Here is a 14,577-nt window from a genome sequence, read left to right on the forward strand (position 1 = left end):
AGCTATAAATGTCTCCAGTTTCTCATTCTTTATGGCTGAGTAGTACTCCATTTTATAAGAAAACACATCTTCTTTATCCAGTTTCCAGTTGATGGGCACTTGGGCTGTTTCCAAGCTTTCCCTATTGTGAACTGTGCCGCTATAAACATGGGTGCACATATATCACTGTGGTATGATTCTTTTAATTCTTTTGGGAAGATACCCAGCAGGGGGATAGCTGGGTCGAATGGACCTCTAAGCCTAATTCTTTGAGGTATCTCCATACTGATTTTCACGGTGGTTGCACCAGTCTGCACTCCCACCAACGGTGGACCAGAGTTCCTCTTTCCCCACACCCCCGCCAGCATTTGTTATTGGATGATTTCTTAATAGCAGCCATTCTTTCTGGGGTGAGGTGGAATCTCAGTGTTGTTTTCATCTGCAACTCTTGAACAACCAGTGATGTTGAACATTTTTTCATATATTTATTTATTTTATTATTTTTTTAAATTAAATTCTTTTATTGGTACATTTTAGGTACACAACACAATTACATTTCTCATTGGGAATTATACCTTTACATAATGCATCTTGCTTCTTATTTTTTCCCCATTCCTAGCCCTCCCTTCACCCCCTCCACCCTTCCCTATTTACAAAGACTTTATTTCCATTTTTTCCATTTCTCAGCATTTTTCCTTTCCCTTCTTTCCTTTCCCCTGCCCCTCCCACTACCCCTACCCCTTTGGACCTTTTCTTCCTATTTTGCATTATTGATTATTCATTCTAATCATTGGTACATTTTAGGTATACAATATAATGGCATTCATCATTGGAAATTTGCACCTTTACATAGTCTCTCTTGGTTCTTACTTTTCACCCTTGCCCAGCCCTCCCTTCAACCCCTCCACTCCTCCCTATTTACAAAGATTTTGTTCCTATTTTTCCATTTTCTCATATTAATCCCATTCCCTTCTATCCTTTCCCCTAGCCCTCCCACTTCCTTCCCCTTTGCCCCTTTTCTCCCTATTTCACATTACCTATTATACATTTCAGTCCTTATTTACACTTTCAGTTTCTCACACCAGAGAAACTATTCGGTATTTATACATGTGTGTTCTATTTATTTCACTTAAGAGTATTGCCTCAATGTGCATCCACTTAGCTATAAATGTCTCTAATTTCTCATTTTTTATGGCTGAGTAGTACTCCATTTTAAAAAAAAACCACATTTTCTTTATCCAGTCTCCAGTTGATGGGCATTTGGGCTGTTTCCAAGTTTTACCTATCACAAACTGTGCTGCTATGAACATGGGTGCACATATATCACTGTGGTATGATTCTTTTAATTCTTTGGGGAAGATCCCCAGCAGTGGAATAGTGGGGTCAAATGAGACTTCCAGTCCTAGTTCTTTGAGGTATCTCCACACTGATTTCCACAGTAGTTTCCCCAGTCTACACTCCTACCAGCAGTGGAGCAGGGTTCCTCTTTCCCCACAGCCCCGCCAGCACTTGTTATTAGTTGATTTCATGATAGCAGCCATTCTTTCTGGAGTGAGGTGGAATCTCAGCGTTGTTTTCATCTGCATCTTTCGAATGACCAGTGATGTTGAACATTTTTTCATGTATTTATTTGCTATTTCTACTTCTTTGTCTGAGAAATGTCTGTTCACTTCAGGTGCCCATTTTCAGATTGGGTCTTTAAATTTGGGAGGTCTGATCTTTTTAAATTCTTTATAGATTGGAGATAGTAGACCTTTGTCTGAGGAAGGGCAGGTGAAGATTTTTTCCCACATTGTGGGTTGTCTTTTCACACTGCCAGTGGTTTCTCTTGCTGTGCAGAAGCCTTTTAATAAGAAGAGATCCCACTTGTTGATTGTGCTAGTTCACGGGCAACTGAGGTTTTGTTCATAAAATCTTTTCCTACACCAATTTCATATATTTATTTACTGCTTTTACTTCTTTGTCTGAGAAATGTCCGTTCATTTCAGATGCCCATTTTTGAATTGGGCCTTTGAATTTGGGGAGTCTGATTTTTTTTCAGTTCTTTATATATTCTAGATAGTAGTCCTTTGTCTGAAGTACGGTTGCTGAAAATTTTTTCCCACATTGTAGGTTGTCTCTTAGCTCTGTTGGTAGTTTCTCTTGCAATGCAGAAGCTTTTTAATAAGATAAGATCGCAGGTGTTGGTTCTTTGTGCAAGTTCCCGTGCCACTGAGGTTTTGTTCATAAAATCTTTTCCTATACCAATGTCTTCAAGAGTTCTACCTAACTTGTCTTTCAGCAAATTTAGTATTTCTGTCTTAATATTTAAATCTTTAATCCACTGGGGTTTTTTTGTTTTTTGAGACAAGGTCTGGCTATTGGTTCAGGCTAGCCTTGAGCTCACTATGTAGCCCAGGCTGGCCTCAAACTCATGGTGATTCTCCTGCGTCAGCCTCCTGAGTGCTGGGATTATAGGTGTGCACCACTACACCTGGCAATCTACTTTAATTTGATGGGGAAGAGGTAGAACAGGTTTGAGGAAGTATGTAATTTTAAGATTGTTTAGAGTGAATGGTTGATAGAGACTACTATAAAAAAAATAAAGCACAGAACCAGCCCCAATATTGAACCCAGGGCCTCACACATGCTGCACAGGTAATCTACCAATATGGTACATTCTTAGCCTTTCTTTTTGTTTTTATATTGTATTCCTCCTAGAAGCAGCATTAATTCAAATTCTACAGTGGAATAACAGCCTTTACCAATAGTAAGTGCCTAATAAATCCTCCTTAATTGTCTCTTAAAAAAAAGAACCCCAAGTTATAAGCAACACATAAAGCAAACACAAACCATACCAATAAAATACTTTTGTAGAAAGCAGCAAAACAACATAATACAGCTGTGATACAACAGAGATCATATGCCTATCATAGCAACAGAGATAAATAAATTTAAATTCTTCTATTAAAATGTTGATCACACAGTCAAAGTCAACAAGAAAATCTCGAACAAACAAAAAGTAATTTCGAAAGCTGGGGAAAAAACCAAACAAACAGAGAATGCCCCAGGCACATGCAAACAAAGACAAAACAGGAGTCATGACTTTATCATTAGGAAGATTAAATTAAATTTAAAAAGCATTTTAATTAAAGAAGTAAAAATGAATAATTAAAATTTTACCAATATGAATATTGGTTTACCAAAGACATTGAAAGAAAACCCACAACACTCAAAACTGTAGGAAACACAGGACTGTTTGTAGAAGACTTACCTTATTCAGCCAGTGGGAGACTGCCTCATTTGTTTCCTCCACTCATCAGTTCATATCATCCTTCTTGTTGGTAGAATATATTTCTTTATCCTCTTCTCTTTGGAGCTCACCATGCAGCTTGCTTTGGCCAAAGGAATGTGAGTGACATGTGACATGTGTGTGACAGGTACCATACCTGAGCACAGACTTTAATGGACCTGTATGGTTTGGCTCTACACTTCCTGTTCTAACAGAGCTGAGACCGGGGTGACACAGGCAAGGCAGGGTCATGCAAAGTGCAATGTCAGATTCTGTTTCTGTTTAAAATTTTGGTATTTTGTTCGTGATAGATTTTTGCATTACTTTTGAATTTTTAAAACATTACATTAGAATATTTGTCATGACCATCAAGGTTTTTGGAGTCCTCTTAAATTTTTCAGGCAATACAAGTGTCCCACAGTGGCCCTGCATGCAGAGAATGGCTGCTTCTTCAGCTCTGGGTCTGAAGGAGACCTGCGGAGGGGACTGAGCCAACCGAGCCGACTCCAGCTGAACAGCAAACACTCTGCTATCAGCACCAGCAAGAAATAAGATTTGCTGCTGAAGTCAATGCAGTTTTGAGTTATTTTGCTATGGAGCATGGGCTACTGAATGCTACTGAAACCTAATATACAGCCTGTGACAGATCTGGTACACAGAAATAAGTGAGGTTATAAAAGACATTTAGTAGCATATTAAAATATAATAGATCTTACTCATATAAGCCAACACTACTCTTTAAAACACAGAATATATCTCTTTATCACATACTAACTGAAATTAACCATGTACATGTACTGGGCTACAAGGAAATCTTCAATAAATTCCCAAAAGCTGAAATACTATAGGTAATATTCATTAACTAAACTATAAACTATCAATTGCTAACAAATGTAGAATTGCTTCTCTCCAAAAGTCGAGAATTAAAAAAGAAATGCTCCACAGAATGGAGTGCTATTCTTCCATAAAGAAAGAGAAACTTGGGTCATTTGTAGGAAAATGGGTGTACCTGGTGACCATAATGTCAAGTGAAATAAATCAGACACCCAAGCTTAAATATCACATGGTTTCTCTTATATGGGAACCTGAAGTGTAAATAAAGAGCAAAGTAAAAGATAACAGGAAGCAGGGAGATGGCTCTTTGTCAAATGGGGAAGGGACAGAGACTGAAGGAGAGGAAGGGAAGGGAGGGAAAAGGGCTGAAAAGGAATTAAAGACGTGTTATGTACATACACCTACTCCACACAAGGATTCTAAACATTATGTACTGTAAACATGTACTGATAAAAAGAAAAAAGAAAGAAAGAAACTCTTCAGTAACTTTAAAGTAAAAATCGAAACTAAAATGGCAGACTTACTTAAAAGATGACAATACGACATTAATAGAACACTACATATCAAAACTATAGAATACGACTAAAGCAGTACTCACTGTAAGTTCAACATTGCTTACAGTATTGATGGTAAAATTGTAATAATCAAGATGTAGAATTAAGTTGCATATGAAAAGAATACAAAATCATAACCAAGTAAGCATTAATTCCAAGAATCCAAAGAAAGCATATTAGGAAATACACTAATAATATTCACATGTTTATAGAGTCAAAGAAAAAAACAACCAACAGAGTCCTAATTTTTCTGTGTACAGGAACAAACAGGACTCAGGCAGAAGTCTGGGGGTATATGCCATTAAAAAAATTAGTCTAATGGTATTGTGAAGTTTCAACACAATCTTCTGAAAATTAAATAAGCTAATATATAGTACTTGGCACAATGCCTGACGTTAGAGTGGGGTTGGCTTGATGATTACTATTATTAAAAGGAGAACAAAAATCTGAAGGGATACTATTATTGTTCCTACTTAATACTAGTAAGTGCTGGAGCCACTGATCAAGTCATATTTTCCAGATATCAAGCTATTAAATTTACCCAGGGTAGAACTGCTGAAATGTCTAACAAGGTGGAATTAAGTTATCTATCTTATGTGAACTCTATCATATAGTGCTATAGAGCAAGAAGGATGGAGAACAAGAAATGTCCTTGATGGTTAATGTTTTCTCAAGGGATCAATATTATTTTTACATCCAAATTGATTGTAAAAGCTTTCTTCTCAGCTCTCTCGGGGCATTTAATAGAATAGCTAATATATATGGGTGTTCTCTCACATATGGATGAGCTAGGAACAGTTTGTTCATTTCACACACAAGGGCATAGGGCTGAAAGGGCTATCTTGGGATTTATATGGGCTGTTCCCTGACTTCTAGCAGGTGTATGACAAATTAGCTCAATATTTAAAATATACAAGGAAAACTCATAACTTCCATTTGTATTGACTTGGTTTGGGGTTTCCTACCTCTGGCTGTTGGGGAAATGTTTAATTGCCTTAAGGATACAGGCTTCCGACTCAATGGGTGTCATTTGATTTATCAAGCCAAAAACAAGTTAAATTCAATAAATTAGCTTAGAGAGTAGGAACCTTACTAATCCTCAAATCCTACAGATAATGCTTTGTAGAGAACATTACAGATAGTAGATGCCAAAACAATACTTATTAAATTGAACTGAATAGGAAAGTGGGGAAAGTTGTTGGGTTAGCAAGAGAATTATCAACCTGTGGTTTTATTACTGTGTCTTATTTCATTTTATGACATCAAAACTTAGGTTACAGTAAAAAAAAATCATGTGGGACAAGAAAAATGCTGAAATTTCCATGAAGTTCTTGTAATTATTCATTCAACAACTTTTATCAAGCACAACGTGCTGGGCACTGTCCCAGGTTCTGAATGTTTTAAATGTATGCTACTCTTTTAAATATTAGTGCATAATCACAAAAGAGCCCCAGTAGAGTCCATGTAAACTAACTAGAAGTTTCTAAATCAGAGTGTAATGAGCTCCTGCTCTGAGAGGCTGCTCTGGGCCCTTCACTGAATGTGGTCAAGCTCCTTAACATCACTAATCACAAAATGCCAGATCCCTTAATGACCCTTTGATAATGTTGACTTCCACATCCAGAAACTTAAAGTTAGGGAATTTACAGTGCGTTGGGACAGGTAGTGTGGTTGCTAGAAAGAATAGCAGAGCAGGAATTCAGACACTGAGCTCTGAAGTAGGGGCATCTCTAGTATGTGACTTAACTCTGCAGTTTTCCTACCTGTAAGATGAAATGAATTAGAAAGATAAAGTTTCTTTCATGTCTGCTATTCTATAATCATATAGCAATAGATCTAATTAAGTCTAAATTCTAGGAGGAAGATAAACTGTAAGTTTGGGCTCAATTTGCAACAGTGATCCAAAAATTTACCTTTCCTGAGTTATGACATCAAAACAACACATATGAGTATGTATCTTGTGCATGTAATTACTATTTTTACAGTGGTCACCAAGAGCACCATTTTGCAGAGGACTCAACCTCTCAGTGCTTTATCAAAAATACTTGATGATTTAGCTACAGGATGTATTTCTTCACTTTCTTTTGTAAAACTGTATCAGATGGCAGAGGGGTTGTAAGAGATACAGTTGGAGGAGGGGTGGCTGGCTAGTGCATGTTTATGTTACTGACAAAACTGAATTTTTATTTTTAAAGTTACAAGGTTTCACACTTCCAAAAAGACTTCAGCTTATATAGTAGGATTTAAAGATGCTCCTTAGGCTAACCTTTCACTTCTAAAAAGACAGGAAAACAGGAGGGAAAGAAGGATCTAATGTAAATACTGCGGATAGGGGTGGGGAATAATGGAGACTTACAATTTAGATACAAAGAATACTGCCAGGAAAGAAGAGCTAAGATAAGATGAGGATTAGGACATCTGCCAAGCCTTGCAGTCAGTAGGTGATTTCAGATCCTGGAACCGAGAGAGGGGTAGGCTCACAAGTTCTTGGTGCGGGTAGGAAGGCGGGTTGAATGACAAAGCGGATCCTTTTCTACGTGAGTGGCTTTAACGTATTTTGCAAGTAAGTGACTTACGCAGGTCAGAGCTGTCTCTCAAAAAAAACCCTAAATACATCTAAACGCTGAGATATTTCACCTTTAAAAAGAGTTGCATGCAAACTCCTTTTCGAAAAGCGTGTCCTTTGAAGGCAAAGACAGCCTCCACCTCCCCGATTTTCGCGACCCCCACGGTGAGTCAGAGTTACCGCGCACCCCGTGCACCCGGCCCAGCCGCGGGCTCAGGCTCTAGGTCTTCAGGGCGCGCGCCCGGGCTCGGGGGCGGAAGGGGGGCGTGAAGTCGGTTCCCTGGGAGCACCCAATCAGCAGCGAGATCCGGCGGTGGCGCCAGTGACGTAGCCACACTTCCCTCCGCCCCTCTGCGGGCGGATGCTGGGCGCCCGCAGAGGTGCGAGCGGGAGCGGGAGCCAAGAGGGCGGGGTGTCGCGTGGAGCTGGGGAGGGAGCATGCGCAACCGCTCCGGGGCGGAGGGGCCGAGATGAGGAGCGGCGTCCGCGCGCGCACGAGCGGCCCACCGGCGGTCGCGGGTGGAGGGGGCGGTTCCTCGAGTGTCGGCGACCCGAAGGCGGGCGGGCGGGCGGCAAGTGCCGCCTCGGCCGCCGCCCGCAGCCTCCTCCCGCTCCCGCATCCTCTCGGCCTGCGGCGGCGATGAGCTGGGCCCGGCCGCAGGCTGCACCTGCCGGCTGCCCATCACCGCGGGCCTCCTGGCGTGACCTCGGCCGCGGCGCGCGTCGGGCCCCCGCGGCGCGGCGCTGCCCCTGAGCGCGAGCGGCGGCCTCCTAGCCCGAGTCGGCGCCCGGGGGCCGTGCGGGGACGGCACCCGGCCCCTGTCCTCCCCCGCCCGCCGTCCTCAATGTCTCCCCGGCGGGGAAGGGGCTGCCTGGGAGACACGCGGAGCGGCCCCCCCGCCAGGCCCGTAGGCGGCTGCTGCAGCGCCCCGCCCGGCGCCCCCCGAGCCTCGCCGCCGCCCAGCGCCCCCCGAGAGGGCGGCGGGCGCCCCCCGGGGAAGATGAAGGCGGAGGGGGGCGACCACTCCATGATCAACCTGTCGGTGCAGCAGGTCCTCAGCCTCTGGGCCCACGGGACGGTGCTGAGGAACCTCACGGGTAATTGACGCGCCAAGCCGCGACCTAGAGGGATGCGGAGCCGCCCCACCCCCGTGCGCGCCCGGGTCCTGCCGGGAGGGGTTCGGGCCCGGCCCAGCCGCCGGGAGCCTTCGAGACCCCGGGCCCTACCCGTGCCCGCCCGGAGGGTCGGCCCCGCCTCTGTAGTACGCGCGGGCCGCGTCGCGTCGAGGGGAACCGAGCGCAGTTAGCGTGTCTGCCCTCGCCCTCCCTTGCACGGGTGCACACTCGCCGCTTCCTGCTGTTTTGATTGTTTTCTGGTTTAGCTCCTGCTGGCAAATCTCAAACCACATGCAGGACACATTCCCTTTTCACAGTGATCTGTTTGCTTCGACTGTGTTTTATTTATTCATATATGGAGGTAGAGATGACTAAGTAGATTATAGTGGGTCGGGGCTGGGCCAGCGTCTAGTGCATTAGAAGCCTTTTAGCTTTATTTGTCTTCTGTCCCCATTTCCTTTTGTCTGTCACTCTCCCTCTGGCCTCTGGCCGTTCCTTCCTTGACATTTGATAATTTGGTGTTTCTTTTCGTTAGAGCTATTGGGAATGGGGTCTAACTTCAGGATAACATCAGTTGCTGTTCCCTAGAGTGAGGGATCATACACATAATATTTAAAAAAAATCGAATCCATAGGTTTTCTTTGTGAAGAAACTTTAGGCTTCCTTAACGTGGAAATGCTTAGACTCTTGAGTTCTGACTTTAAAATACAGCCTCTAAAAAGTAGTATTTACAATAAAGAGATTCAATTGTAATTTTTGGTGAGCCTTCAGTGACTGATTTTCAGAGAAAAAAACTTAAAAACATGCGATTTAATTACTGAAAATGAGTAGGGCTGTCGATTTAAGTTGAACATCAGTATTTCATAATAGATGATGTCAAACTGGCTAATAGTGCATACGTATATGCATATGTATAGATTTTGGCATGGTATTGAAATCATTTATTCACAGAGAAAAATGTTTTGGAATTATATAAAGACAACTTTATGGGCACTAACTTCCTTGAATGTGGAAACTCCAATTAAGGTAGATTTTGGATGGCTATATGGTATCCTCACTTTTAAGGTGTACTTATTTAACTTGGAGCAAGCAGATTTTACTTGGTTGCAGGTCAGAAACATGCATCTATAGTTGTGAAAAACTAAACTGACGTGTAAAGTCCATTTCATAATTTAGAGATAGATTGCTTCACCTTATGGCTTTAGTGTGAAATGATAGATAAGGACTTCTTAAGATATATTTGTGTTTGCTAATAATTAGCTAAGGTCATCAGTGGGAATTTAGAGAAGCTTTTGGGAGCCATAGAGTAAATGTAATGTAAAGGTTCCTTCTTTGCCAGATTTAATATTTTTAAATATTTAAGATTTTCATCATTATAAAGGCTTCCAGTTCCACAAATCAACCATTAGGTTGATAATAGCTAACAACCAAAAGTTAGTTTCTGTTATCTCCGATATGATCTTGGTAATTGGCAATTGCTGATCAGAACTTGTCATTTCATGAGGATGTGCAGGGCCCCCAAAAGTAGGGCTGCGGTAGGATGGAGGAACACTGGAACATACTAAATAACCAGTAGACAAGTTCTGTGTGTCAGGATAAAAATGCAGAAAGTAACAGAAGTAGTCTTTCTTAGCAGGTGAGAGTACCCGCAGAAGGAACCACATTACTTATAAAAAGTAGCTGTCTTTAAGTGTTAACATGTGAAATGGTTTCTTGTGGCCTTCACCATACAGGTGACCATTGTAGTCATGTATGTGGGTTGGTCATTATTCCGGAGATGCTAGGTAGGGTGACATTTAAAAGTCTTAAAAACAAGCAAACACAGCTCTGTCTAAAACAAGACAATTACCATTTATTGAGTGCCTGCTATGTTTTACATACTATACATATATTATTTCTAATTTCAAGAATAACTCTGCAAAGAATATTTACCAGGAAACTCAGATACACTAAGGTGCATCATATCATACAGCTAATAAGTGGCCAGCTAGCTTTAGACCCAAGTCTTTGCCTATATAATTCTTCTTTCCACTCTACCATGCTACTTTATTTAGCTACTTCCTCTTTATTCCTTTAGGCAGAATTCATTTCTTGCTTCATCCTCCTACTTCTGCTTCTGCACATATTTTTATTATATATTTTTAATTATATTATAATCTTTTTGTCTCTTCTAGATTGGGAGCTTTCTGAGGGTGGGGCTGTCATACTTATCTTTGAATTCTGGAATCCTGGCAGTATAGTACCTGGCACATAGTGAATGTTAAATACCTGCCTATTGAGTTGAATTTTTAAAATAACTAATGCTTACATAATTTAAACATTGTATTTTGCATTGTTTTTCAGCTACATCTCTCAAAGTGAATATGCTATTAAAGAGGAATGAGGTGGTTAAGCATCTTTTACAGATAATTGTCCTTCCACATGCTTTTAATACATACAAATGTTTACTGATTGCAGGCATATTCTGTGCATGGCACCATGCTCTCATGTGTTTTACTTAATCTTTTCAACAATCTTTAGAGGGATTATGGTTTATCCTTATTTTATAGTTTCAGACATTAAACTAAAGAGTAACTTGATTCTCTAATAGCTAATTGCAAAACGATTACCTTTTTTCAAGTTGTAACACATACTATTAAGTGAAAAGGCATTTTTGTTATCGTGATAAACTTGGAAATGAAACAGCAAATGGAAAGAAGCATAATGTAGAATCAGACTGATGGGTTTAAAAAAAGACTGTGAAGGAATCACAGAAATCTAGTTTATTAAGTACCAAATAAAAGGAAATGACCTGTCATTTCTTTTTTCTTTTTATGATGCTATTTTTCTCTTTGTATATTATAGGCAAAGTGTGAAAATAGATTGACCTTCTTAGAGACTGACTTTTAAGGAGTCTTGTGTATGTATTACTTTGATAGAAATAAAATTGAGTTAAAAATTTTTTATTTATTTAAAATAAAATAATGAGAACAGAAACATCCTAACATTTTAGAGCTACTACTACTTCATTTTAGAAATAATGAAATACCACTCCCTCAATGAAGAATCATTCCATTCATCAGGGAAGTGGCCTGCCAGGAATCCAGCGGTTATTTATGGCAGAGGTGGGGATGGAGCTGCTGTCTCCTGAGTCTTTATTTCCTTGCTTTTCTTTTCTGTCCCCATAGCTTCTTAACCCAAGCTAGTCTGAGAGATTATAAAGCTTGCTGTGCTGGTATTTAAGATTAGCCTGGGGCTGAGGGTGAAGCTTAGTAGCAGAGCACTTGCCCAGCCTGTGTGAAGCCCTGGGTTGAATCCTCAGTTTTTTGAAAACAGAGGTCAGCCTGGTAAGTATTTGCCCTGTCAGCTTGAGAATGTGTGAATGGAACTACAATAGTCTCCTCCATCTTACTCTAGAGCAGTGATGGCGAACCTTTTAGAGTCGAGCGCCCAAACTGCAACCCCAGACCCACTTATGTATCACAAGGTGCCAACACTGCAATTAAACCTGAATACTGAGGTTTTAGTTTAGAGAAAACAAGTCATACTTTAACATCTTTTGTCTTAAAGTGCCGTAGGCTCACCACCACTGTCCTAAGGGCTACATTCCAAAGCCCCTCAGAGGAAGCCTTCAGAATACTAAATCATGTATACACTATGTTCTTTTTCTACACATGCATACTTACCATAGAGTATAACCTCTAAATTGGGCCCAGTAAGAGACTAACAATAATAACTAATAATAAAAGCAATTGTAACTTGCCAAGATTACTGCATGTTGGAGCCATTATTGAGTCAAATAAGGGTTACTTGCACATACTCCCTGTGATACCACAACAGCCCATATGATGACCGAGATGGCTGAGTGACTACCGGGCAGGTATTGTATATGGTGTGGGCATGCCAGATGAAGAGGTGATTTGCATCCTGGGTGGGATGGAGCAGGACGGTAGGAGATGTCATCATACTATGCAGAGTAGTGAACAATTTAAAACTTAGAAATTATTTCTGTGATTTTCCATTTAATATTTTTGGACCGCAGCTTTCTTCAGGTAGCCGAAACCACACAAAATGAAATCTTGAGTAGTTGTGTGTGTGTGTGTGTGTGTGTGTGTGTGTGTGTGTGTGTGTGTGTGTGTGTGTAGGAGTGGCTGCCCTAATTTGCCTGGCAAATACAAGATGCTAGAAAATAGAAGATATTGAAAATTAATGCTTTATAAAATTTTAAGTTGCCATTGCTTTTGTAAAAGTTAACAATCCACCTTTAGTATTATATATTCTGTTTTAGAAATCCTAGCAGGTTCGGTCTGTCACTTATTTTTCTCTCCTTTGGAAGACATTAGCATGAGGATTCCGTATATAGCACATTAATCCCCCGACATCTAGTCTCAGTTGCATTGTATATGTTGCCCAGTTTCTCTTATGTATCTGCCCCTTCCCTAAATGTAGTTCACAGGATTTCTAACTTGTTCAGTTGTCAATAGATACATGCTTTTTTCAGTTTACTAGCAATGAATGCTTCCTTTCTCAAATACTTTTTATTTCTCTGATTATGTTCTAGATTCCCACCCCTCAATCTAAAATTAGAGTAGTAGTCTAATTTTAGTATGTAGTTTGTCTAGTTTTTTAATTTTATGGGTAATTTGAAGGTTTTTTAAAAATATACAATCAAATGTATCCTGCTTTACTTTTATTTTTGTCAACTAATTTGGCTCCCAACTTTGTGTTCTGACCCAAATTTGGTTGGTAAGGATTTCGAGAAGAATTTTTAATTAGAAAAAGGCAGGGTCCTGAAATCTCTGGATAAATGCAGTGCCAGGTTGGTACTGGGAAAAAGATTGGTCCCTGGGAATAAGGCAATGGCTGAGTCAGGGTTCTTTCCTCACTCTTCGTCAGCCAAAATGGGGGCAATTGCTTCCTCTCTCTATTGATAATAAACATTGGCAGGCTGGGAACTCAAACTGCAATAAAGAGTAAAAGTTTTATATACACACACACACACACACATATTTATTTGTGTGTAGTGTATATACATTTGTATATACAGATGGTCCTCAATTGATAGTTATGTCCTTTAAGCCCACTGTAAATTTAAAATGCACTTAATACATCAGTCCTACCAAACACCAGAGCTGACTTAGCCCAGCCTACCTTAAATTTTCTCAGAACATTTACATTAGCCTAGTCGGATAAATCGTCTTACTGGAAGTCTCTTACAATGAACTGCTTGCTGAACAGCTCGTGTAATTAATTATATCGAAAGTGAAAAACATGGGCATGCTTTTGCACCACTGTAAAGGTCAAGAATCATGCTGAACCAAAAATCATGTCAAACAATAAGTAAGTTGGTGACTGTTTACATATGCACGCATATGCTTATTTTTCATGATATCCATACGCATACTGTTGTAGTTCCCGTTTAGCCTTACAATTGCTAAGCTGTTTTAGAGTTAGAATTCAGTGTCAGGCAAAAGAAAGAGGGGGACCACAGTTGGTTTCTACCATGGTGTCTGCAGTAGTTCACACGTGGCGCTCCCGAGCAGCGTGGTTCTTTCTGTGCTGCCTCTGTTCTTTGCCATTGGGTTCTGTTCCAGATGAGTTTATATAGATATATTTTAGATGTCCACCTAGAGTTATTTATGTTTTGTAAATGTAGCCTTTATACTCTACAGTGTTTGTGCCCCATAATTTACTGTTTTTGAAAATGTATTTTGAGAATTTCCTTATGTTTTGTGGTACAGAACCAGTTAATACCTATTGGTAGGATTTGTACTTTGTAGTATTTAACTTTTTAGGAGGCACACTGTATATTTGAAGTATAGGTGTAAGCTTTTACAAATGAGAATTTTCACCATCACACTTTTACTTTCTTAATTGCCATCCCACTATTTTTGAGTTATGCATAAATCTTTAACCTCTGGCAATATGAAATCCAAGGTCCAGATTACATTTCTTAAACCTAAAGGAGTTTCTAAATAATTTTCTGGGCTCCTTAAACTATTATTTTGACTTTAATAGTTAACTATTAGAATAAAAATTCATTTATTTTTGCTTTGTTTAGTGATTGAAAGGAAGGTATAGGAAAGTAAGATAATCATGAAGAATCAGTTACTCCAGGTATTTTCCCTATAAAAAAGAAGCTTGAACAGAAGAGGGAAGAGGAATTGGAATCAGAGGAGGAAATTGGAATTACAAATGGTGAGCTGTAAGAAGAGAGCCCAGAGAGTGTAGCCCTTGAACTTACTTATTATCAAATGTGTTAGGAATTATTCAACACT

The 14,577-nt window shown here is 40.2% G+C and overlaps 1 protein-coding gene across 2 annotated transcripts in view; it reads left to right on the forward strand.

The window, feature by feature from the left end:
• The first annotated feature begins 7,647 nt into the window (after positions 1-7,647).
• Positions 7,648-14,577, forward strand: part of Tmem170b (transmembrane protein 170B) — a 37,873-nt gene continuing 30,943 nt past the window's right edge. The window contains exon 1 of one of the 2 annotated variants that reach the window (XM_087181774.1): positions 7,648-8,302. In XM_087181774.1, the coding sequence (XP_087037900.1) occupies positions 8,050-8,302 (253 nt within the window). In that variant the 5' untranslated portion in view covers positions 7,648-8,049. The remainder of the gene's footprint in view (positions 8,303-14,577) is intronic. The other variant, XM_004847693.3, reaches the window with a different exon arrangement.

Source organism: Heterocephalus glaber, unplaced genomic scaffold, assembly GCF_053883595.1.
Source record: "Heterocephalus glaber isolate CG9 unplaced genomic scaffold, H.glaber_assembly_v1.0 deba00001472, whole genome shotgun sequence".
NCBI lineage: Eukaryota > Metazoa > Chordata > Mammalia > Rodentia > Bathyergidae > Heterocephalus > Heterocephalus glaber.